This window comes from Nematolebias whitei, chromosome 12, assembly GCF_014905685.2.
Source record: "Nematolebias whitei isolate Nwh7 chromosome 12, NemWhi1, whole genome shotgun sequence".
Lineage (NCBI taxonomy): Eukaryota > Metazoa > Chordata > Actinopteri > Cyprinodontiformes > Rivulidae > Nematolebias > Nematolebias whitei.
Window position 1 is genome coordinate 36,440,688 of NC_056509.1, and position 27,148 is coordinate 36,467,835.

At 39.1% G+C, this 27,148-nt stretch overlaps 1 protein-coding gene across 1 annotated transcript in view; it reads left to right on the plus strand.

The window, feature by feature from the left end:
• The first annotated feature begins 465 nt into the window (after nucleotides 1-465).
• The window catches only part of fndc1 (fibronectin type III domain containing 1), a 46,326-nt gene continuing 19,643 nt past the window's right edge, over nucleotides 466-27,148 (plus strand). The window contains exons 1-11 of the mRNA XM_037685162.1: nucleotides 466-538; nucleotides 10,922-11,116; nucleotides 15,095-15,160; nucleotides 20,497-20,742; nucleotides 21,012-21,110; nucleotides 21,199-21,316; nucleotides 21,432-21,619; nucleotides 22,072-22,179; nucleotides 23,646-23,834; nucleotides 23,924-26,473; nucleotides 26,643-26,758. Of these exons, the coding sequence (XP_037541090.1) occupies nucleotides 466-538; nucleotides 10,922-11,116; nucleotides 15,095-15,160; nucleotides 20,497-20,742; nucleotides 21,012-21,110; nucleotides 21,199-21,316; nucleotides 21,432-21,619; nucleotides 22,072-22,179; nucleotides 23,646-23,834; nucleotides 23,924-26,473; nucleotides 26,643-26,758 (3,948 nt within the window). The remainder of the gene's footprint in view (nucleotides 539-10,921; nucleotides 11,117-15,094; nucleotides 15,161-20,496; nucleotides 20,743-21,011; nucleotides 21,111-21,198; nucleotides 21,317-21,431; nucleotides 21,620-22,071; nucleotides 22,180-23,645; nucleotides 23,835-23,923; nucleotides 26,474-26,642; nucleotides 26,759-27,148) is intronic.

Below are 27,148 nucleotides of genomic sequence, written 5' to 3' on the forward strand. Positions count from 1 at the left end.
TAGATAGATAGATAGATAGATAGATAGATAGATAGATAGATAGATAGATAGATAGATAGATAGATAGATAGATAAAGTGTTTAGACAAGATCTGGTGAGGTAAAGTATACTCCTTAACGCTCACACACTAAGACGTTGTAATTTTGTCCATTTGAGGTTAATTCAGAGAATGTCCAGCAGAGGGAGACATTTAGTCATTTTTTAGAACAAACCCTGCAGCACCTGTAACTAAGTCAAGGACTTAAAATACACTTTGGTTTCAAATAGATGCATATTTAAATGAATAAAAAAAAATCTCCCTCTAAATTGTAGAATAGTTGCAAACAGAGCTTTTTTTCCCCTTCTTCTTCTTTTTGATATAGATCAATGGACAACAGGTTTCCCATCAGGAGGGGGGAGGAGGGAGTTGGTCTCAGCCCTCTGCATCCAGCTGTTGCGCGGCTCCACAGCTGCGCCACTTCCACCATGGCTCGAGCCGCAAGCAGGACGCTCCTGGCGCTGTTTGTTACATTTTGCGCTTCAAGGTGCGGATGGACAGGTAAAGATATACAACTTCTTTAGCTAATTTCAGCCGGTGCATCTTTTGCACTCAACTGCAAAAAAAAAAAAAAAATGTAAAGCTCAATTGGTTTTCCCATATAAAATATGTGACTCAACTCATTCTGTTTTTCAGTTTAGTTTGGACTAAGTTGCAGAAAATATTGGCTGACAGTTGTTGCATCGTTTTGCTTTTTGGTAGAAAATAAGATTCAGCCCTTGAAAAGCCTCATCATTTGCTGAAGAAGCTGTGAATGGCTCCAGTTGTTAGGATATGATGACAAATTTCAATCTGCAGTGGTGTGGAGAGGAAAAAAGTTTCCTATGGGTGGTTTGGTGCCAGGCTAGTGGCTAATCGAGCTGGAAGTGGTGATAAATGACCTGCCTGTGAAAACTGCAGCTTATTTTCTGTCAAAATTATTTCTTCTGTCACCCTTAAGCTAATATTAATTATCCCAAAATATTTTTAAACCACAATCTAGTCAGAAAGCACTTTGAGACTCTTTTTTTAATCAGAGGCGCAGCCTTTTTCAAATTTTATTTTTGGGCAAACGTCGACTGCAAATTGTATCTGCAGAGATGTTTTAAAAGTTTCTGAGGAGAGGAGCTGTTTGTAAAATCCATTTTCAGAGAAAGAATCCTGCATTCTCCAGACAGGAGGGAAAAAATGTTCTCAAAATATGAGAAATGAATCGTAAAGTGTGAGGAGTTTTGGAAAGGAGGAGGCTGAGTGAAATACTAAAGCCAGACTCTCCTGTTTCCCCTCTCCGCCTCCAGTAGATCCATCTATCATGTTAAATGAACTATAGCTTCTGAAATGTGAGCATTTAGTCAACTAAATGCATTTAGTCAACTAAATGCATTTAGTGTACAGCAACGTTTTATTGTGATGTTTTTCTCAAGTTATTTAAACTTTCTCAGAGCATTCATGCGAATTTCCTGCAAATCTGCTCCCAGAAAGCTTCCAAGTGCAATCCCAACAAAACACTGCTGACCAGTGGAAGTTTGGAGGCATCAGCTGATTCTTCGTGTGTGCGTCTCCACTTGCATGTCATCAAGTTGTCCCTCTAAACGACTCTGCAGAAGTAGAAGAAGCAGAGCTCCAGGGAATATCCGAATATGGAGACGTGGTTCAGTTGGATGGTCAATGTGAGCTCATTTACTGGAGTGTGAGAGGTTCTGGAACGTTTGTGGAGAGTAAGTGGGACAGAGAGTGAAGAGGGAAAGAAGGAGTCATGTCCTTGCAGGCCAGTGGAATTTTATTTCTCTGCTCCAGCTTACATGTTGGGATCCTGCAGGTACACTGGGCATATTTCTACTGCAGCTTTTAACCTGAACTATAAGATAAATTTTATTTTTGCTCGGAGGGATGAAAATTAGCACCCTTTATGGCATCAGTTCATATTTCTAATATTTTCCACAGCTCTGGGTCAACATAATCACTGGCACGGTTTGAACCTGTAACCCCACCCTGCTGCTGCTTGGCTGCCTTTTAAGCCTGCCAGCAATGGTAGGATTGTCTCTTGTTCTGAAGTCATCTCTGGGCGCTGGCCCAGCTGTTCGAACATGTACCACCTGGACTTATGAGCACACCTGTCACAGCACAGAAAAGGTCATCGTGCATGTCAGCATTTATCACTAGATGAATATGACAGGAATTTGGAAAACATTTGGGATGAAGGTAGTCTGTCTGTGTGCCAGGTAACTTGAATGAAAACTTTTTTTATTGTCATTGTACTCACCGGCTTATATGTTTGTATAAAGGGTTAATAGGGAAAATTGTGTTTAATCTTGTTAAACTGTTTGCTTCCAGTCATCCGTTATAAAAATAAATTAAAGAAATGGTTGAGTGTCACTTATATTGACGGATGAGCTAAGAATCGCTCTGCAACAACTGGAAAGTTTGACACCAATCTTCCACTCAGATGCACAATCTTAGGCAGCTCAGAAGTTTTTATTGTGTGAAAGCTTATGACGCCTTTATGAAGCATTATGAAGCATTCACACTATTGTGTTCCATTTTTCTTTCCAATTCCACATTGTTTGCACAGATTTAAATTGTTTTCAGCCTAATTCAGCAAAAATGTGCCATTTCTGCTTCCTTCTTGTAATTTAAGCCTGTTTCTGCTTATTTAGCTACTTTTCAGCTGTTTTTGGCAATTTTCTTTAAGCCTTATTGGGCCAACGTGTTCTTTCTGCTTTCATCTGCTAATTTAAGTTTGTTCTACCTTTTAAGCTAACTTGTAGCATTTTAAGCAAATTTCAGCTGTTTTCTGATCAATTTAAATTTTTGTGGTAATTTCTGCTACTTTCAGCCTAATTAACTTCTTTATGCTAATTTCAGCTTGTTATGCTCCTTTCAGCCTATTTCCACTAGTTTCAGTTATTTCAGCTACTATTTAGCTTCTTCATGCTAATTTGAGCCTTTTCAGCTAATTCCACTTTTTTTTTTAGCTCATTTCTGCTTTTTCCACTTTCTACAGTAGCTTAAGCTGCATTCGACCTTTTCAACTACTTTTTAGATTTCTTTTTTGTTAATTCCTTTTTTTTTTTTTTTTTGCTATTTTTTATTTTTGTGCGAATTTCTGCTTTTTTAAACCTAATTCAGCAAATATGTGTTCTTTTTGCTTTCTTCTGGTAATTTAAGATTGTTCTGCAATATCAGCATGTTTTTTTAATAGCTAATTTCAGCTGTTTTTCAGCAAGTTCTTCTACAAATAAGCATTCATGCTGCATTTTCACCGGAAATGCAATGTCTTTGATAATAAAAAAAGAATCAATTTTTTATTTTTTTATTTAATAACTGCAAATAACCAGTTTTTTTTTCAGTCATCTGTGTGGAGATGATGCAGCTGAAGCTCCACAAAAGTCAGCAGAAAAGTATTGTCTGATGAATTTATCATATTTGTTTAAATCATAAATACATGTCATATTTTAAACACATAAATCTGAATATTTACCTAAATTAGGAAGGATTTCTTAGGAAATAAACCTCGATTTTGATGACTAATGTGTTTTGGGAAACTTTTTTCCCATAACATTTGCAGAGCAAACAATAAAATGATTTAAAAAATCCTTAATTATCTTTAAAATAGAAAAGTAGAAGTAAAGTAAACTTGATAATAAGTTTTTTGCAGTACTATATTGGCTACTTACGAGCTCATCTACCTTTGACTCTCTGAGCACTGCATCAACTGATGATTGTTTTTAAAGCTTTAAATTTATACCTTTTAAATAATCCAGCATTTCTTTTATTAATAAATAGATGAAAGTAACCTACAAAGTAGTTAGTTGTTTTTTTACCTCAATAAAAAAAAAAAACTTATAGTGTGTGTGGGTTGGTGGTGTATTTTTGGTTTATGTTGTCAAAGTCAGATTTATGAAGGCAAAAACATTTTTGCGAAATTAACAGAAAACTGAAGCGTTCCAGAATAAGTTTTCCATTTCTTGCTGGTTTAACACAGAACATCCTGTCAACAGGAAATTTTTTCGATGAAAACAGTCTGTTCTGATGATTAGTAAGCAGAACAATGTGACCTGAAAAAAAAAAACTACTCTTTTTGTTTCATACAATAAATATCCTAGTCTTTGTTTATTCAATTACAGTGCATCTGAATGACATCTGAAATCTCATAAACAAACATAAACTCATGGCAGAAAGCGAACCAAAATAAATGAAAATCAAACATAACACACTAACGACATGACGTTACGACATGTTATGAGGAAACAGTTTTATTTTTTGGTAAATTGATTGTAAAGTAGTTTGGATTCTGAGTTAAACGTAAATCAGGCTAAAGTTCCAATGTTTTGGCTTCGTCTGCATTTACAGCAAAAATAAAGTTGTATCAAAAATATTATCAAGCAGAGAAAATTAGCATAAAGACAAATATAAACTGTCAGAAAAACATTTCTAATATAAAGCAATAGAATGCATGTCGCCCGCCACCTTTCAGGACAGAGTTGAAACTAAAATCATCACGATGAGAAATGACAAAGTTGTAGATTTTCTGGTCGACAAATTAAAAACGTGGCATCTCATGTGATATCATGAGCTGTCATGCTAAGTGTATGTGTTGGGAATGACTCTCAGCTACTACCACACCAAATTTTAGCCCAGTATCTGAGTAGCTCATTTGTGTTGGCTGATTTCAATTGGATTTAGCAACCATCTTTAAATGGATGGTTTCCAAAAGATAATTTGTTGTAGATGTTTTTCAAAGACATATTTATTGAAAGGTTAATTACATTAGGTCCAGCAGTTTGAGATATTTGTGAGATGTCCTGGGTTCAAGTCCCGGACGAGCCCCCATTAATATGTTATGTCCACCAAAACATAATACATTAAGGAGGACACGGACTCAAAACATGAGGGTTCAAACTTTCAATTTATTTAAAGCAGCTTCCTGCAGGTATGAAAAAAGAGATTATTATGAACCCCCAATTCCAGTGTCCAGCAAAAACACACAAAAACCCAAAGTATCACCTGAAAGATGGACCTGGTGAGCCGGTCAAACAGAACAAAAAGGTACAGCAGCGGGCTAACCCTACACAGGGCCGTCGAAGCCACTGCTGTCAATGGACTTAAACAAGAAAACACCTAATAAAACACCTATTACAAAAGAAAAAGTGAAAACAGAAAAACCAGTCCCACCAGGCCAAAATTACTACAAAAAAGTAGACAAAAAGTTAACAAAAAACTATCTAGATGGGCTGAGGGCTGTTGCTACAGCCCACATCATTGGGACTCATCCTAGACAGGATAAGCGACAGTTTTCAGTTTGCATATAAGTTTTATTCATTCAAGGCAGTCATATTTGTTCATAACTTTATTATTAGTAAGCCTGAGAGTTATAGGATCCATGCTGGAGCCGAGCAAACAGTTACCGGAAAGCACCCTGTCAAAATAAGAGAGTTCCTGGATCCTGTTCTGGCAAGATCTGGCTCAAATTAAGCACTGAGTGCCTCCATTTAGGCATCACATGACACCTCTATAAGTTACTAAATGTAGTCCATTTTTGTTGTGGCGTGGACAAGATTTACTGCTGCAGCATTGTATGTTTGATCATTTTACTCATGAAATCATGTAGCCAGTCCCTAAAAACAAAGCGGTGGAGTTTACGGTTATTGTGATTTAAGTTTGTAGAAAAACATGGAGGGAATAAGCTCTTCAGAGGTGAACAAGGGTCAGTGCAAGTTCTGCTGAGGTGAGAGGGTTCTCTCATGAAAGTGCATTGCAGGTACTTGAAAGCAGATATATTTTCTTGGACAGCTTTATTGCAGTCATTGGACCTCAGGTTGTGCCTCCTCTACCAAACTCTGCACGCTCATACACGTGTGTGTTCGTCTGCCGGTCTGTGGGTCATCAGGCACGCTGCACATCTAACCTGCTATAAAGGAAAAAAGCTCGGTTTAATTTTTCACATACCTAATACTTTCCATTGTCTAAGTGAATTTTTCTCTGTAATTTATGTTTACAAACCGACTTTTTTGTTGTTGTTGCTTTGTTTTCCTGTGGCAACACCCTAAAATCAAAAGTCCTTTAATGTTACCACTGCTCAGTTGCTTAACTGTTTTCTAAATTGTTTGTACTCTGCGGTGCTCGGAAAAGTCTTGATTTAATCAGAAATATCTGCTTTGCCCTTAGATCATAAATCTCCAGAGAGACTAAAACACAAAGGGATGTCTGGACAGGGGAGTAGATGTCTTCCTATGTAATGTGGCCTTATTGGAACCAGAAGTGACTGAAGTATGTCCAGACGCGTGTTATGGAAGACCGTTTGAAAACAGATGTTAAAACTTATCCCGACTACGATCATACATAATCGAGGGAGTGATTAGCAGAGGGGGTTTGTGTGTTTTAACAGATGAAATTGCCAGTAATTTTCACACTTCGTCATAATATCCATGTCCAATGTCCCCGTCACAAGACTGGTGACAGTTAACAGAAGCATTGATGAGACAATCTTTTAGCAGTGAGTAAAAGACCGGAGAACTGGGGGCCATCTGTTGCTCGAGCCCAGGAGGTTTGGGTGGAAGTTATTTGTAAATGGTAAAGTGCAGATGTAGCTCGGAGCACACCTGCAGGCAACAAGGGCGAGCTCTGTGGGAAACCTAGACAGCTGCTATAAATCATCACAAACAGTCCTAAGTACCGTTCGCTAACAACCTTCATGAAAAAGGTCCACCGTGCTTGTCAACCTTCACCTCCTTCAGTGAGCTAAATCCTAAAAACTTCACATGGCACAAAAAGTAAGGAAATTTGTGTTTGGTTGATAAGTCTTTGTTGTAATGATTATTGGTAATTACTTTTTTTTGGGAAATCCTGATTATTTCCCCAGAAAGGTGCCACATTTGTGAGGAAAACCAATTTGTTGGTTTAGCAGCAGAGGGTGGCACGGTGGCGCAGTTAGAGTTGTTGCTTCTCAGCGAGAAGGTCACCCGGCTGGTGGGCCATTCTGGGTGAAGTGTGCATGTTCTCTCCGTGCATGCGTGGGTTTTCTCTGGGTACTCCGGTTTCCTCCCACAGAACAAAGCATGCATGTTAGGCTGATTGGTAACTCTAAATTGTATCTAGGTGTGAGTGAGAGAGTGAATGTTGTCTCGTTTGTCTCTGTGATGGACTGGAGACCTGTCCAGGGTGTCCCCCACCTCTTACACATGATAGCTGGACATGGGCACCAATGACCCCAGTGACCCCGAAAAGGAAGAATTGGCTAAAGATAATGGAGGGATGAGCAGCAGAGTTGAGTCTGAGTCCTAACCCCTGAAAAAAACAATGAACCTGCCATTGAATTAAACTTTTTTCAATGAGCTGTAAGGTCACCAACAAATGGATCCGTATATGTAAGTAAAAATAAAAAGATGATTAAAATCAATGAAACCTTTAATGACTCGTTGATTTTAAAATATCCTGAAAACAAGTCCTCTCTGATTTTGTCTTCCAAGCAGTTTAAGAAGCTTTTCTGTTACGGTTAGAGCTGACGTTCACTGTTCACTGACAGGTTGTATTTAGATTGAGCAGCGAGGACGCCTGCTGCCTTCTCACACAAAACAAGTGCAAAATGTTCACACCTGCTGAACTGGATGTTTGCACCAGTTTATAATTAGGACAATTTGCTTTTTAAACATGAGGCAAAATGAAATAGGCTGCAGGAGCAAGTTAGTTTGCTAAACCAGAGTAGATTGCACTCAGTAGTGAATTTAGAATTCAACTTTTTTTAAAACAAATAAAGAAACCAAGAGGATGCTGCAATATCTCATCAGAGCAGCTTCCAGCAGCGGCTGGAAAACAGCAGCTGATTTCAATCTAAAAACACAAGCCATCCCACCTGCAATGGATCAAACAACAGACAGATGAAGTCAGCAATAAGTAGCTTGTGGACATACTGGAAAATTTAAAGCTAGACTTTCCTTAAGGATGTGATGGAAACCAAACAACAACAAAAAAGTTCTTCAGATGGGCAAATGCTTTACAGCACGTTTGAACGCATGTCCTGGACGTGTAAACGGGAAACTTTCTGCTAACCGTTGCTGCGTAAACTTAAACAAGATGTGTCTGAAAGGCCAACAGTGATGGAGAGTTGTGCACGAGACAGGCAAACAAACATCTGTGTTTAATACTCAAATAACAGAACAAAGCTAAAATCACTGATGAGCAGGTTAGTCGAAAAGATTTAAGGTGAGAGGAGACCAATACAAGCGTGATAATCTGTCAGAAAGCAATAGTAACTGGGCAGATTATTAACTGAAAAGTTGGTGACAAATGAAGAACAAGTGAATGGAAGGAAACTACTTAATCCAGATGTGAACCAAAAGTACTAACTTTTACAAATAACAGGGACTTAGCACAAAAAAAGGTATAAGAAAACAGACAAAACACAAAAGTCCTTGCAGTCCTTGCTCAATAATCTATATTTAAAATCCAACAATGTTCAGTCATGTCATCTGGACAGTTTTTTTTTTTTTTGTGTGTTGAGACGTTTCGCCCTCCATCCAGAAGGCTTCATCAGTCTGAGGAAACACCAAACAAAACCGATTCTCCAAAGTGGAAAAAAACTGTTATGTTGATGCTAAGATGACCTCCGGTGCCCACCCTCTCCCTCGTCAACAGTCATGTCAAACTGGTTCTAAACACCAAAGTCCATGCTCAATAATCCAGGTGTTTGGAACCAGTTTGACATGACTGTCGACGAGGGAGAAGGTGGGCACCGGAGCAGAGGGCGTGCCCCAGAGACCATCTCAGAACCAACATAACTGGGGTTTTTTTTCCACTTTGGAGTAAGCTGTTGGGGATAAATCAGTTTTGTTTGGTGTTTCCTCATATTGATGAAGCCTTCTGGAAGGAGGGTGAAACGTCTCAGCACAAAAAAAGAAAAAAGAAAGAAAGAAATCTTCCAGATGAACTGACTGAACATTGTTGAAAGCAAACAAAACTTACGTCAATCTTCAGAACCGAATTCAATTAAAGAAGTGGGAGAAGAAAAAAAAAATCTGTGATTTTTGGATCCTAAACAACAATTTTCTGCTAATTTGACACAAAAACAATGTTTTAATGTTATTTTTATTGTGAATTTACATAGGAACAATTTATACATTTGCTGGCCTCTCAGTTGCAATAAAAAGATTTATACATGTACTGTAAATGCATATTTACACACATGCATGCAAACAAACACAAGCTGTGCTTCATTAGTCCAAGTCTATGTGGGTTCCATTTCTTTATATATGATCCAAACTGATGGGGTCAAACAACACCTGAACAATAAAACAAACACATAGACAACTAACAAAATAATAATAACAATAATAATAACAATTGAAAAAATTTTATATATATATATATATATATATATATATATATATATATATATATATATATATATATTACATACAAATTTTTAACAGTTCACATTTTCCAAATGTCTTAACTTTTCCTTAATCTAATTTATCAGGGTCATACCAGTCCTATACTTCATTTTCTTCATCTTTAAGTTTTGCATCTTTAACAAACAAGTAAAATGGTGCCCAAGCCTCCTCAAACTGCTCCCGCTTCCCTTGCTGTATGTATGCTATTCTCTCCAGAAAAACATTTGTCTGATCCAAAATGTAACACTTGGGCTATTTGTATTTTTTCAAAAGAGTGCAATTGAGTTTTTTGGCAAGTAAAACACACATATCTATCAAAATACCGTGCTTTTGGCTATATTTGTGACCCTTGGCGTATAAACCTAAGATGTACCGGAGCCATAAAAATATTTTTAGAAATAAAAACATTTTTATTCCAAAAATACAAATTACAAAGCAACATCGAAGCCCCATTTCTTAACACAATTTTCTTCACTTTAGTCTGGTCCATCTTAAACAAATTATAGAACAATTTAAAAGTCATTGTGTATTCACTGTGGATAAAGTCACAGTCCTGGAATGAGACAGTCTGAGCTCCTTTCTTGTCTGTCTTATTCAAATCTGTATACATCATGAAAACGTCTCAACAAAACAAAAGAAGCCATCCAGATGACCTGACTGAACTTTGTTGGATTTTCTACCTGGATTACTGAGCATGAACTTTGATGTTTTGAACCACTTTGGCTATGGCTGCCTCGGAGGAGTCGACAGGGGAGAGGGTAGACCCCAGAAACCATCTTATCCAGTTGTCCACTATGTGGGTGCGCTGCTTGTGGGAATGAGTTTGTTGTGGCTCCTCGGACTGATGAAGTCCTTTGGATGAAGGATGAAACGCCTCAACAAAAAAAGAAACCATCCAGATGACCTGACTGAAATTTGTTGGATTTTCTACCTGGATTATTGAGCTTGAACTTTGATGTTTTGAACCACTTTGGCTATGGCTGCCTCAGAGGAGTCGACAGGGGAGAGGGAGGGCCCCAGAAACCATCTTATCACCAGCAAACTTGTTGGTCTACTATGTGGGCGTGCTGCTTGTGGGACTGACTTTGTTATGGCTCCTCGCACCGATGAAGTTCTTTGGATGAAGTATGGAACAGCTCAAAAAATAAAAAATAAAACTGTCCAGATGACCTGACTGAACTTTTTTGGGTTTTATCATTAAAGCATTTCTCATTCTCATGTCATTCAGATCAGTTGATATTTTCCAAGGCCTTATAGTCAGCTAATGCCTAATCAGAAGTTGAGCTGTAGAGAAGCCGAATGCCAAGAATGATTTATATTACCATAGATTTATAGGAAACTGCCCTTTCACAATCAAGTAAAAGTAGAGTAACAACCTACAGAGATAATAGCTTACTTTAAAAAACATCCAGAAAATAAAAGATCAAAGTCATTTTCTACCAGGAACAAAGTTGAATTAATACTGTTTAGAAAGATTCCTACAGTCAAAATGATTCTGACATCATTTGTTTTGCAGCAGAGAAGCCTTTGCGGTCCCCAAATGGGAAACAGACAGCTGTGGACAAGGTCTTAAGGGAGAGCTGGCAGCCTTCTATCCATCTGGATGGAAGACCTGTGGATCGTTTCGTTATGAGCTCCAGCAAACCCAGCCGTTCCCACCGCTTCGCCAAAGTGAGCAAGGACACTCGCTCACATCCACCAGAGGATGTCGGTAAGACCAAAGTCAAACGAGAGGGTGAGAATGTGAGACGTAAAGAACAGGTAGTTACGAGTGTCTGATCATGCTTGAGAGATTCTGCCAACAAAATTGTGGGCGAAAAAACAGTTACTGGGAGGAAAATAAATGCACAGGTTTGGCTTAAACTATGAAATGAGCTTTCAAATCTCAGAGTTCTCCATTTTCTCACAGCAGGAGCCAACAGGGATGAGCAAATCTGTACACAAAGTGGACACAAGGAGTGTGCGTGAGTGCATGTGATGAATTTATTTTCCATGGACTAATTCATAATTGGATGCACTGTTGTTAAAGTTTGCCAGAAAGGCAAGTAGAAGGTCAGAAGCAGGCAGGGGATGTTTTAGGCTTTAATCAACGTGTTTCGTAGCTTCTGTAGTAATTCCCAGTCTGATCTTGTAAAGTCTAGTTTGGGTTCTTATGTCTCTATACACAAAAACAGTAGCCTTCATTGTCAAGACAGTGCAGCCTGCTATTGTCATTATTCCATTTTCTTTGGTCTTTGGCATCTTAGAGCCATACTTCATCAGCTTCTAAAAGTCTGCAGCCAACCCTTTTCCAAACCCAGCCCAGCTCTTATAACCCAATCCTCTGTTTGTGGTTACTTGTTATGAGCATGTGTGCAATATAAGTGTGGGCTGTGGTGAAAGCTAAGGGTGGTTCAGAGCAATGAAGTCATGCATTGTCATGTATTGTGTCTCTTTTTGTTTAAAAAGAAATAAAAACATCCATAGATGTTTGTGCGTGGTGCCCAGTGAATGTTGTGGCAGCCCCTGTGGGTCTCTGCAGCTCCGGTGAGGTGGGCCATAAATCTGCGTTTAGTCTCGGTGTTGCTTCTCCAGAAATTCCTCAGGGTTCACGTGCTGTTCCCCGAGCAGCCTGAGAGCTGCATCGCTCATCATAAATAACGTTGCTCGCTTTGCTTTTACATCATTAATGTGTCGGGCCAACCGCAGTTGGAGAAACAAAGAAAAAAAAAACTCTGTTGATCTGTTACGAGCAAGAAGAACCAGGATGGACAGTCACAGGAGAAGAAGATTAAGAAAATAAACTCTTTTTTTTCCCCATTGATTTTTTTTCGGCTTCTCCCTTCCTCAGGGGTCGCCATACCAAACTAACTTGCACGAAGACTTGGCAATTGTTTTTACGCCGGATGCCCTTCCTGACGCTACAACAGACCACCGAGCTAGAGTTGCATTCCGGGACAAAAAAAATTATCCGACCTGCAGGTCCCAGCCCGTAGCCATCATTTCCGAACCCTACCCGACCTGATGAATTAACAGTAACTACAGGACCGAACCCAAAAACCCCCCAGACATTTTTTATTATTTTACTGCTTATATAGTTATTAACGGTCTGCGGACGCGCGCAGCTGAATAAAAGGGGCAGAAGATCGGAGCTGAGGGGGTGTTTATCCTTTTATGGCCGTCAAAGCGCATTAAAAGCCTGTTTCTGCCTGCATTCTACATTATTCAGACACAGACCGCTCTGACATGTCTGTTTTGGGATCTCACCTGTTTGGGCCGTCGACCGCGCGCGTCCGCTGAGTTCAGCAGCTGAATGAATGCTTATTTGGGCGATGGATCGCTGCCTGACAGTATAGTTCCATCTGAAGCTTAACTGAACTTTATATTGCCTCTTTCAAGGCTGGTCAGCTCGCGGTGAAATGGCTGTGTGCGGCTAGTGAATGTATGGTAAGCCATGTTGCCATATAATTGGATTGTATGGCAAGCGATGTTGCCATATAATTGGATCACTGCTGATCTGCTGACGCAATCAAAAGACCAACACCGACACACCCCACCCATAAAGAACATTATCATGGCCCTGCTCGTCCCGAATTTGGGTCGGACCGGGCTTCGGGCCTGGGTTAGAAATGACAGCTCTACTACCTGTAGTGAACCTAACCTGAAGTAATAAGCCTAAGGTCGAAACACTTGACCTTAAGAACCTTGTGGGACAGAAACTGTTATTTCATTGATCTGCATCCAGAAATACAGTTTGACCCATCCTGAGACTTTCTTTCTTGAATTAATCAAGTAGAAAAGACAATTCTCTATGATCATTACTATTTTACAAATGTTTGATAATCAAATTGTGTTAGTTCACTCAATGTTTACAGGTTGAAGAGAACTACTCATTTTTATTTACATAAACAGTAAGTAATGATTTTTATTCCTCATTCAAAGAAGAAATCAGGGTAATATGCATTTCTTGATTTTTCTGTCTTCAATGAGCAAATTTGTAAGTATGTTAAGGTTCAAGTTTCGGTCAACTAAAAGTTTACTGAAAAAGAAATGTCATGTTTAACTGTTACAGCAGATAATAAGAGTAGAGACTCCACGAAGTCTGAAGTTCTCCAATAATCTTTCTGTCTGTCACTAAAACAATCCTTGACTTTTCATAACACCTTACATCACAAACCACACCTCTTTTCTGGTCCATCGACCAATCAAAAAGCTCTCAAATGACCCGGAAGTCGACCCATTTAAATGTGGCAACTTCCCAGTCTAGCTGCTGCGCTCAGATTGAGTTCAACATGGGAGTTTTCAGAGCTTGAAAGTTTTCCTGGAGAAGAGTTCCAGACTTTAACTCTCTGAAGAGAGTTAAAGAGTTCAGAGTTCTTGGATGCCAACGCAGGCGTCCAGAATGCTTCTATTGGAATACAGAATGCAGTGACGATTTTGGGAATTATAACTTCTGTTTGGATAACCTCGCACGACTCTCGAAGTATTTTAGCTGCTCTCAACGGAGACGCTGAAAGAGTCAAAGGAAGGATTCTATACCGACGCTGACCTATCGTCAACCAGGTAAAAGTTCTACTTCGACCAAGCGTACCGTGACCAAGCTGAGAACTGAAGGAGCGTGCACGTTTCTGGTCAAACAGATTAATTCCCTCACACATCTCTCTGTAAGATAAATCTCCATTTTCCATCTTAAACTCTCCTTTCTCCTAAAATCATTACAGATATTTTAGAAATATCTGAAGCAAAGTTCTCAATCACCGCCGTGTGATTGATGTCTGCTGTTCTGCTGAGAAGTGAGGACAATCTCCGTATTGTTCCAACTTTCTGTGAAACTAGCCATGTTATTGTTTTCATATTCTGCCAAATTAATGTAAATGTGTGATGTTAAACTTTGATTCTGCAAATAAATGACCGCATTCATTTGATGGGTCAAAGATAAATAACGTCTCTCGTTAGCATTTCTGTTAAACTCAACGCACGACATTGACACAGTCAGAAAAATGAAGAACCCGTCTTAAACAGTATGAATATATCCTGCATATGTCATACTACATACCACAGCCCTCTGTGTGGAGCAGAGAGCTGCTATCTAGGGCGCCTGCAGGAGCAGATGCAAGGGTTAAGGGCCTTTCTCAAGGGCCCAGAGTGGGGCAAATGAGGGTGGAGGCAAGTGTGGGTGCTTCACCTTTCCCACCCACTTTTTGATGTTGATTGTACTGGGGAGTTGAACTGGTGATCTTCCGATCACAGGCCCACCTTCTCTAACCTCTGTGCCACCACCCCCACCTTTCTTCTCCATTGATATTAACAAAAATGACCTGCTACATCGATAACAAAACCAAATAAGACAAAAACAAATAATTATTTAAATCAAAGGCCTTAAATGACAGTTTTAAATTAAGATGTCATGTCATTTTGCCATTTTTGCTCAAATGAAAATTAAGATATCTGCAGTCTTGTGCAATATTGTGAGCTGTCATGCTAAAAGTTGTGAAGAACTTTATCACATCAAATTTGAGCTTAAAATCTGTAAAATTAAGTGAATTGCTGTTGTTTTCTTTTTTTTAAGCTCAGCTGGCTGGGGTAGCTATCTTGCCACACACGCACGGAAAAAACATTATTGTCCTCCTTTGCTCATTGGCAGCAGGTGATAAAAACACATTTTGTAAAAGATAACAAAACACATTTTTTGTGTCTGTTTGGTTTTCAGGCCCAGAATTGATTAACTTGGATGGCTTTGCTGTGTTGGTCAATCCTCCCGTCAACTCATCAGCAGGTAAATCTCAAAGAATCATTACTGTTAAGGGAAACGTGTGATCATGTACCACCCAAATATACATTACATGTATGCTTTAAGCTTTTACAGCGTTATTATGGCTGTCAAAATTATATTCCCTGGCTTGCTTTTACCACTAATGAAAACACTTGTCATGCTTTTTCATTTTTTTACCTAGGCACTGTATATTTTACTTATGGGTGATTCAGATTTTCCATACGTGTCTCAGCTTTACTGATGCATTTCACATAAATCCCCACGTGTTTGCATGTCAGTCTCAATAGATCCAGCATGACAACGTGTTTGCAGAGACTTGTGGGCTTGTTGAAGGATAACTCATTAGGGGATTTGTCAGAGGCTTCAAGACGCTGTTGTGATGTTTAATCGTGTCATTCTCCATTTAATATTTCTGTATGTGCACAACCTGTAGAAAACAACACAGAATATTGGGGTTTAATAACTGTTATTCACTTGGTGCTACTTTGTACTTGTTCCAGGAAAAACAGCTCCTGGAGTTGAATGTCATGCAGGAAATGACACAACTTATTGTATTTTATTTTGACTTTCATTTCACTGCTTGACAGAAATTTTAAAGTTGAACGTAAATTTCAAGCTACGTAATTGGTGAGTTTATTATATAGATCAAGCCAAATATGTATTTTTTTCAAGCAAATTTGATCTTCATAACATTACGCTCGAGTATATTTATCACCTGGCAAACATTAGAATTACATTTGAATATTTGTGTAGTATAATGGGTGATTTGATAACTCAGTAAACACTCTGTCACGAGGCTTATATGAAGAGATTTGTTTTCTTTCTGCTCCTGTGGAGAATTAATATGCTTATGTAAACTATATATTTGTCAGGAAACAATAAACATCCCCCACTAAAATAATGCAGAGCAATATTTCAACCATTGACTCTTAGTGCTAACCATGAATGTTGCTCTGCAGCATAAAATTAGTTTGTTTGAGGTCGAGCTGCTTTAGAGACAGAGTTGATCATATTTGCTCACTTTTACTTCACAAAAGAAACATTTATCTTTTGTTCAAATAAAGCTGGAACAAAACAAATATGAACGTGAATAATCAGAACAGAATGTTGCAATTAAAATGAATCTTAAAGATTAATTAATTTCAGTAAGGCATGAAAATCAGTTAGCTAATCTAGTCCTGTTAACTGTTAATAATTTAGCTAAGTATTATTTGATGCAAACATTGTGGTATTAGAGAAGGTGTAATGGTAACGTCTTATTGCTGCAGATTTTTCAACATAGATAACCACACATGCTGAAATATATAAGTCTTATTATATAGAGTAATAAGCGTTTTGTACTTGAAGACAGTGGATGCTTAAAGAAATGTGACTGGTGTATAATGTGAGTTAATGGGAAAACACATTAAAAACCACTGCTGAGAAAAAAAAAACATAAATAAACTGCATTTTTCTGCTGTTTGGTGACACTGCAGCACTTTGCCACCTTTTGGGAAACCAAACTGAAGTTGGACCTTCTCTCTTCAAAACTATCGGACTACTAAAAAATACCGTAGAGAATGTCTTGATGAATTACTTTTTATGTGCGTGGATGTCTTTTAAACACAGTACTGTGAAAGTTAAGACCATAGCCTTATAAAAGTATAAATTGAAATCCTGACAACTCGTTTGCAAAGACATGATGCATCAGATTGCCTTGCACACTAAAGGTTTGACCACAAATTTGAGACTGAAGGTCCCCTAAACCAGTGGTTCCCAACACTGGTCCTTGAGGAACACCATCCTGCATATTTTGTTTAACTGCTTTAACACACCTGATTCAGTGATTTAATTAATTCCTGAAGTTCTGCAGAATCACTCGTTCATTCAGATCAGGTGTGCTGGAGGGGAGAAGCAACTAAACCATGCAGGATGGTGTTCCTCAGGGACCAGGGTTGGGAACTACTGCCCTAAACTGTAAAAAGCACCTGAGCAATCTTTCATCTTTCGAGGTCCGTATGCTCTGAATGAACAAATTCATTGCAGATTTTTAATTTGAACTTAATCATTAACAAATTTGCAACAACTGTAGTTGTAAGGAACTGCACTGTACAATGGTATTGTAGTCACAAATCACATAAAGAAAAAAATACATAATTAGTTAGAATGTAGCGTCTTTTTGATCTAAACATCAAGGAGTTATGAGTTTATTACTTGCAGCACTGTTCTTTGGAGATGGTGAAACTTTAGAGATAACATTTCAACCCAACTGTGATGAGCCTTGAGGCACAGAACAGTCACATTTGTCAGGATTTTAGTTTGAACTCTGAGGTGGGAGACTCCACTGTAGCAAATGTAATACTGTAAGTCTGTTTGCAAGCCAACCTCACAGTCCCTTGAGCCATCAAGCTAAAAGACAGGGATCAGATGCCAAAGAATCATTGGTTTAGTTGTTCATGCATTCTGTGATAGAAAAGAACGAACAAGAAACAATGAAGAGCAAAAAATGGAAAGTTTACTGATTCAAACCAAATGAAACTTTCTGTTTTAGCTTATGAGCAGCAAGAAGAGATGGACAAGTTAACTAAAAAATAAACCAAGATGCATTAATAAATTTGAAGTATCTTTAACCAAGAGGTTTTAATTTCTGGTATATAAAAGATAATTAGGTTTTGAAATCCAGTATACTTTTAGCCACATAAAGAAATAATCCACGTTTTTTTATCTACAAGTTATTTTCTGAGCCCTGTTCTAAATAATGAAAGTCATAAAAAGGACACGATTGCAGGGCCTTCACATAAAGCTCTCTTTAAAAGCAGTTAAAATGTGATTTTATTAACAAGAATTGCTAATATTGCACACTGAATTGTGTAAAATGATATCATTGGGAAACACTTGTTCTGAGATGTCGAAGCATCTCTGAATAATGCTCTTTAGGTCCAAAGAGAAGAATTCACCCAGCTGTGCTGGCAGCCAGAGGATAAATCCACACTAAACTCAGACAATAGACTGTTCCAAGTCAAAATAAAACAAATTATTTTCACATGAGATTTTCTGTTGTGTTTATATTTTCATCACTGTCTTTTTACAGTAAGCACTGACAGTTTATTTCAAACAATAATGAAAGATGAGTAATCTCAGTTGGCTTAATCTACCTGTTCATTGGAAATGAAAACTGTACATCACAGCATTTTACACTCATAACTTATTTGATTTTTATCAAATTCATTTTCTGGAGCTTTCGGTTAACTTAAAAGTAGTCGTTGAGCTGTGCATTTAATTGCATTAATCAGAAACAGGATAGATCTTTTTAATATGTTGGTAATTAAGAAATTATATTAGAGAAATAGAAAAAATTATGGGTGAAAAGAGCAATAACTGAAAGGGTCTAGGTTTGATATTATTTGTTTTCTGACACTTCATTACTCATCATTTCATCAGCCTTGATATAAAGTTAAAGTTGCTTATTTGTCAGCCAGACTTAGTGTCTGAGAGGTTGTCCAAAGTGCAGAGACTCGTGAGAAGCAGAACAGAAGAGCAATCAACAGGGAACACATTCCAGTTCCACAGCATTTCCTTTTTGTGATAAAGGGATGAAATTAAGTAATGTTCAGATACATAATTAACGAGCAATGTGAGTGGAAGATTAAAGTGCGGATGTTCACTATAGTTGTAAGTTTTAGCTAGACCTAAAAAGCTACAGATACAAAAAGTTCAGTTCTAATATGAAGGATACTAATTTCCCTGAAGGAATGCACATCACTTTCTGCCTTGCATACCAAAGTTTTGAACAAGATCTCATGTGATCAGTTTAGCTATCTTAAATGGTGTGTTAGGAATTACTCTCAGCTACTACCACATCAAATTTTAGCCCATTATCTGTAAAACTGACAGAGCTACTGTAGTCCCTCACTTATTGCGGGGGTTACATTCCAGATACCCCAGCGATAGGTGAAAATCTGCATAGTAGGGACGTTATATTTATTTTTTTATTTATATACATATATCCGTATATATCGTTCTTCTTGACACAGCGAGCGTTGCACCAGGTCAGAGCTATAGGTATCGGGCAGCGGGGTCTGACAGCGGTGGTGGGGGCGCACACAGAGAGCCGATGTGCACAGTGGCTTCTGCCCTCCCTCCACCACTGGAGTGGGTCTCCTCTGCTGGTCTTGGGGAGGCGAGCACGAGGACACGGGCAGCGTGGAAGAAAGTCTCCACCGGCAGCCCCACCCTGTGAGCACCGCAGACTTGACGGAAGAAGGCACCACCAGAAGCACGCAAGGAGGCGTATGGATTGGGAGGGAAGGAGGGTGGGAAGGGCCATACGGACACCGGAGCTACGATCACCGGACGGGGACCAGACTGCCCTGTCCTTAAAGAGCACAGTGAAAGAGAACAGACAGACTGATGCTACAGTTACTGAGCCAATCAGTGCCCGGAGTACAGAGCACAATGCTATGGTTGATCGCTTTCCATCAGCCAATCGTGTGTCATGTACAATCTTACACTGAAACCCCGCGAAACAGTGAGTTTGCGAAAGTCATACCCAAGTATACACAAGTCGTACCCACCACTGCACTCTGTATTCACTGGTTAACTGGACATCATTAACTTCATGCAGACTCTCTCACTGGTACATTTTCATCTTTAAATCACTTCTTGGTCTGCTGCCTTCGTACAGCTCCTCCTACATGTCTCTGCGTGAGTGCAGCTACAGCGTGCGCTCTCAGGACATTATTACCTGCAGTGTTCCCTCAGTGCGGACTGAACTAGGCAAAAGGGCCTTCTCCTACTCTGCTCCTGTTTCTTGGAATATCTTACAAAAAGATCTGAAGCTCTCGACCTTGACCTCTCTAAGTGGCTTTAAGAATCTGTTGGACTCTTGGCAGGGACCAGTGCAGACATGTTCCTGTTTTTAGTTTTCTACATTCACCTTAGAATCTAGCTGTTTTTGTTACTTTTCTTTTTTCTTTTTTTAAATTTGGCCATCCTATTTGTAAAAAAAAATAAAAAAAATAATATTGTATGACTTTTTATAACTGTTTATTGTTGTTGCTGTTGTCCATTATTGTCATCATTCTTTGTTGAAATCAGGTCTCTCTTGTAAATGAGTCCTCGAGGCTCAGTGGGATTTACCTGTAGAAATAAAGGTTGAATGAATGAAAAAAGTCAAACTGTGAAGTATCGAGGGACTACTGTAGAACCATTTTTATGTTTGCTTAGGTTGATTAGCTGTGCTGAGCACCATGATTTAACTCCAAAAAATTATTGGTTGTAGATGTACATCCAGTGATTGCTTTTCACAGGATTTCAATAAATGATCAGACTTGCTTAATTTTATGATCATCCACTGACAGGCTTGGTCAAGTCCTCTCAAACTGCTGCCAGAAATCACGCAACTGCAAGCCGACCAACCAGGGTGAACAGAACGGCTCGTCCTGCGGGCGTGACGTCTACCTGGATGCACAGGAGAGCACCTCAGTCCTCCTCAGGTCATGGGCAGCCCGTGAGAGCCGTGGAAGGAGCCTCACCGCTGGAAAGAAGACACCAACGCCAAACCAAACCTCAGGCAGACCAGCGAAACAGACAAGCACCCAAACTTGGTAAGAATACATCTTAAGTCATCACAATAATTAAGCAAATAAATTTAATATGTTGGATAATAAATTATTTTAATGCATTACTATAGCATGATTTCTACAAATAAACAAGCACTGAAACACATTTAAAAAGCATCTGGATGCTATCCTTTCAGTTTGTTGGTGGGGCTTTTGTCATGAAAGAGTAACTAAGAGGATATATTTTGTTTGGACTACCTTTAGTGTCCATAGTGTAAACCCTGGCCGTGCCTGGTATCCCTTTCTATTTGTAGCATCTGAGTCCGTTCATGTGGTGTCACTGCAGGCACAGAAGGCCCAGGGACAAAGTGCACCCGCCAACAGGGACATAACAGCAAAAACTGCACCACCAGGTAGGTAACTGAAGAAAAAACTTACTTTGTTGGTCTGGACTGAATGTTTTTTTGTTTTCATAAATTTTCATGTGGGTGTGTCTTTCAGAGCCACCTGAATATGAAGCCCGGGACATCAGTGTCAGGGTCATGTCTCCAAAGTCTGTCCTTATCTCCTGGGTTGACCCTGCTGTTGAAATGGGAAAAGTTGCCCCGGGAGCATCAAGGTACGCTTTTCCAAAGTGTGCATGTAGCAGTTTAAATGTTACAAAGAAACTGAGAGAAATGCCAGAGAGAAAATCTAACACTGAAATAAAACATTGTCTCTTGCTCTGAACTTAGGTCATACACAGTTAGGTTCAGGGAGAAAGGTGAGTCAGCGCGCTGGGAGTACAAGGAAAGTACCCAGAGGAGAATGATGATCGACACCCTCTCTGCTGACGGCATGTTCGAGTTCTCCGTCAGAATCTCTCAGGGAGAAAAACACAGCAAGTGGAGTGTCTCAGTATTTCAGAGGACTCCTGAGTCTGGTTTGTACTGTCACTATAGGCTGAAGGAAATTTGCTCTTGCATGACTTTTCCTGTTAGGCCTTTTCTACTTGTTTTTTTAAGTCACACCTCATTACAATCACCACCAAACACCCGCATGCGATATATATTTTTGGCTGCAGCTCTGTCATGATTGGGACTGTTATATTGAGTCACAGGAGCTCCTGAGCTGTGGTTCACTGGAATGTCAGACTTTACTGCCTGGCTCACCGTTCAGATCTCCATCTGCAGCTTCATAGAAATTGTCATGGGATAGTTTCTTTCAGTTTAAGGCAGCTGCATTTTGCTCAGTGGACATTTTGGCACAAGTCCTCACTTTTTCATGCTTTAAGCAACACTTTTCTAAAACTTCATTTTGTATTGCCTGTCTCTTTTTTTACTGCTCCTGTTTCATCCATCTTTCCATTCATTTCCCATCTCCTCTCATTGATAGCTCCATCTGGACCACCTGAAGATTTTGAAGTCAAGCCACTACGAGGAAAAGGAACTGCTGTCATTGCAACATGGGATCCTCCAGAAGAACCTAATGGCAGGATAAGAGGTGAGACCAGAAAGAATAAAGATAGATAAAAGAAAGAAAGACTTTCTAAAAAATGTATACAGTACAGTATAATTTTTGCATTAGACGAAAGTCCAAAATTAAGAAAAATATTAGGGATGCACAATATTGGATTTTTGGCCGATATCCGATATGCCTATATGTTAAAACTTATTTGGTCGATAACCGATACCAATATTTTATATACTTTCCTTTGTTAGAACATAACCCTCACATTTAGGCTTATTTGCTACAAAAATTGTGTAACAGCTGTAAGAGCTGGTGACATACATTCAGTAACAGCCATATGAAATGATTAGCACTTTAACTTATATTAAATGAAAAGTGTTAAATATTATTTATTAGCATTAGTCACCTGCGATGCTGTCTCATTTGTGGAGGCTTGTTCTGGGTTCCTAGCTGCAGTGTGGGATCCTCTGCACTCTTGTGCATGAAGAACAGCCTTTCTAAGTTCTGTTTTTGTCTATCCATTGTGCCGTAAGACTAATCATGCTAACGGGGCTAACACAACGTCCAAATGTCTGTGGTAAAACTCACCCAAGTGCTAACAGCTATTAGCTTTTCAATGATGTCGGAAATGACGGCTTGTAACTCAGGTAGCGTTACATCGGAAAAATATCTCCAACTGGGGACGATGTAACGAGGCTCAACATAATCCAAAAATCTTCATAAATTCGAAAGTCTCAATGAAAAAAAAAACCTTCCACACCACCGACATTTTGAATTTTCCTCTCTGCCATGAAATCAGGTAGGCACGCATTATGTCATCATGTTGTGCTGCCACTGCAGGCATCCTTGTCACTGGGTTGTCACACATAAACAGCATATTTTATATCGGTGGGTTATTTTGATGGAATGATCGATGTTCGATATTGAACTTTAATGCTAATATCATCCAATACCATGCCAATAATATTGTGTATCTCTAAAAAATATGTTTTGTTTGTCGTGATAAAGCATTAATTATAATGATTTCCAATATTATTTTTTGAAACAGACTCGAAAGGTAGACATGAATGATATAAAGTCTGGAACAGTGATCATAATTTGGCAGCTACTTACTCACATCCTGCCTACAAAGTATTACAGTTTTGATAATACATGCACAATGTATAAGATGGGAATCAGATGTAGCTCAGCTCAAAAGGGTTAATGACTACAGTTGAATTGAACTTTTAAACTGGTGAGTTGCTGAAAGAAAATAAATGCTACATCAGAAAGTATTAGGCTAAGCTAATAATTTCCAAGGGATTTGTATCTGTAACTAGTTGTGGCATAAAATCCCGTCAACTTGTTATCAATAACTTAGTGCAATCATTACAACAATACTGAAGTCTCGGGATAGTCATTTTTACTTTAAGACAGAAATAAGAATTACTTTTCTTAACTTCAAAATCAAAGACAATAGCTCACATTTCCAACTCAGTGTTTTTGCTCTACTTCTGCAGAATATATTCTGTCTTATGCCCCTGCTATGAAACCATTTGGCATGAAAAGTGTCACGTACCGTGGCAGCACCACTACAGCCACCATAGATGGTCTGACCCCAGGAGAACGTTACATTTTCAAGATAAGAGCCACCAACAGAAGGGGAATGGGACCACAAAGCAAGGTCTTCAGTGTTGCCATGCCAGAGTGTAAGCAGATTTGACTGAACAGGAAATGAATGCATGCAAGCTTGAAAATGACACATCTCCATGATCATGATCATTTTTGTCTCTGTCAGCCAGGAGTACCGTCCCATCTTTCTCGAAAAACAAAGACAGCCAGAGGACAAGCCACTCATCTTCTAAACAGGATGTGGTTGATAAAAAACCCAATTCACCATCAAAACAGGAACCAGAGGAACCAGCCTCAACCCCTAAACCACCCACCAAGCATGTACGCCCACTTTCCCAGACACGTTCCTATCACAGCATTTTTTCCTCTATCAGAAACTCAGTCAGGAATGGTGTGAACAGAGGTTCATCTAAAGAAAAAGCTAAAGAAGATGAGGAACAAGAAGAAGATAAAGTATCCACAACCCCACCTCCTGCAGACGAGACAACTACTGAACCTAGGCCAGAGAGAGAAGAGCTGGACAACAATGTCTCCCTTATGTCTGAGGATGAAATTGAATATATTAAAGAGCCCACAACAACTGAAACCCCAAGCCATAAAGTTTTGACACCCTCTCCAACCAAACCTGTGCATAAAAATCCTTATAAACCGAACAGAAGGCCATTTAAGATCAGGGTCCATGAAAAAGCCGGATCAAAGGCTACTTCTTCCTCCTCTTCCAAAAGTCCATCCTCATCTTCATCCTCATCTTCTTCCTCTTTATCCTCATCTTCTTCTTCTTCATCCTCATCTTCTTCCTCCGCAACCTCATCATCCTTTTCTTCTCACGTACAAGAGTCAGCAGCAAGTAGAAAGGACCATGTAATCTCCACATATCCAGAGACACAAAGTATGTACAATAAATTCAATGTAACACAAGCGAAACCTTCTACTACAAGTCAAAAAGAAACCAACTCACAGCAGACAGACACTACACTGAGGGGCAATGTCTCCTCCTCAGCAGAGCATACCAGTGGTTCTGCTTCTGTTTTTTCTTCAAGATATGGTTCTGGTAGAAGAAAACCTGGAATTTTGTTCAGAGGGAACACAACCCGGTTGCTAAATGGCTACAAACCTGCTGTCACCACTCAGCTGAAAATCACTAGCAGAACCCAAAGCCAGGTTTCCTTAAACCAACCAACAGTCAATTCTCAGTCCACCTTACCAGAAATAACTCAAAGTCATGAAACATCATCACCTTTCATTCCACAAACATCCACGTCCCATTCAAGAAACACTTTGAACAGTCATTCAACAACAAATGTAAATGATTCTAACAAATCACAGTTCGCATCAAATTCAAGGTCTCGTGATCCAAAAACTTTGAAAGACACTAATTTACCCACTTCACAGAGAATAGCAATTCACCATTCAACTGGAGACAAAGAAAGTTCTACTCAGTCAAGTTCACGAGGAGCATCTCACAGCTCTGCAACCTCACATAATATACACAATTCACTGGGTTCACACTCATCACCTGATCTTACTGCATCGTTCAAGGAGAGAAATGATGAGATTAATTATGAACACGGAGAAGATAAAAAACTCAAAGCTGAAGAGCCAACTCCAAGTTCAAGAGTACAACGCACAGATCAAAATAAAGAGGAAGAAAGAAAAGATGAAAACATGAATAAAAAGCCCACACTGTCTCGTACCAGAATAAGTTCTTCATTCGCTGAAAGATTTCCTTGGCTTGCCAGCCGTTACCCAGACAAATTTGTCTCAGGTACAAGGACATCATCTCTCAGGCAAAATGGAGGGACATCTTCAACCAGGGTGTCATCGTCTGTTGGGGCTGGCAGACCACTTTCAGGAGGGACAACTACTAGAGTCTCAGGAGCGGCAGGTGTTACAGAAGAATCCTTAAAACAGGAAACCACTAAAGATCTGAGGACTCCATTCAAACACGACTTATTAAAGAACCACGTTGGAGGGAATTCAGTTAAGCCATCTTTGAACAATCAAAATACAAGATCTAGTGACACTAAAAGTCAAACTACCTCATTTCCCCCAACAACCTCCAAATTTTCAAATTCTGACTCCAACCCACTTGAAAAAACAATCAGACCCAAAGATTACAGTGATCCTATTCCCAAAGAGATCTCAAACAATGACGATCACAAGGACAACATAAACGCCAAGAGTAAAGAGAACGAGAAGAACGCTCCAGACCACAAAGCAGCTCAAACAAATCCTATATCTACTTCAGCTGTCCTCAGGAATGGGGAAAATTATGAAAGTGTGAGTACAAGAGAAACTTCATCCAGGAAACGACCAGGTACTTCAACTGGAGCCAGTCCAAGCCACCGTCGTCTCGGTGTAGGAATGAATGGAAGAGTGCGCTCTTCTCTTCTAGCTAACACACAGTTTGGCGGGTCGAGGCTTCCCATCAGGCCACAGCAGGTGCAGAATTCTAGACTGGGTGGTTCAACGTCTGAATCTTCATCTTCATCTTCATCTTCCTTGGATTCCTCTGCCTCCTTAAACTTTCCCAAGCCTGTCCTGAACTCAGCTCACAAAGCTAGAAGCGACACCGCAAATACAAAAATGTGGGGTGGAAACTCTCCCTCCACTTCATCTTCATCTGGTTTGAGACATCAAGGGGCTAGGCCTCACTATCCTGTCATCAGAGGGAAACCAAACAATGGAGGAGGATTCAGACCTGCCAATGGAAATGGTAAAGGCACTTGGTATGTGCATGTGATTAAAAGCTGATGACAGGTACTGTTTAACACAAAAGGCACAGGGATGAGCTTGAGCTAAAAACCTGTACAAAAATGTGTGACATTGTAATAGTTGAGTTATTTTGTAACTCTATAATTCTGCTTTAACTCTGTAACCAGTAGGTAAAAACGAACAACCCAATCTGACAGCAAAAAATGAAAAAGAGACTCCTTTGTCTCGTGGAGCTAGCAAGGCGACTGGACAGAAGTTTTTCACTGGGCCTGATGGAACCAAATGGGTAACAAAGTTTTATGAGTTTATCACAGTTTAATGTCAGAGTTTTTGCACTCGATTTTTTCTTTCTGCTCATAACAGACTTTCACACTTTGTATTGTAACCAACAAATGTGATCTTTATGTTCCTAATATTGCATCTTGCATCTTTAAACTTCAAAATATATATATATATATATATGTTACCGACAGCATTTTATGAAGGAACAAAACCTAAAATTATATCAAGGTCAAGGTTCTTTATTGTCATTCGCATCACATGTGGTAAATGAGGTGGAACGAAATTGTGTACACAGGGTCCCAATTACATCCAACAAAAACAAAAGTATAAATTGTAAAAAAAAAAAAACAGTAAGAAAGATATATATATATATATATATATATATATATATATA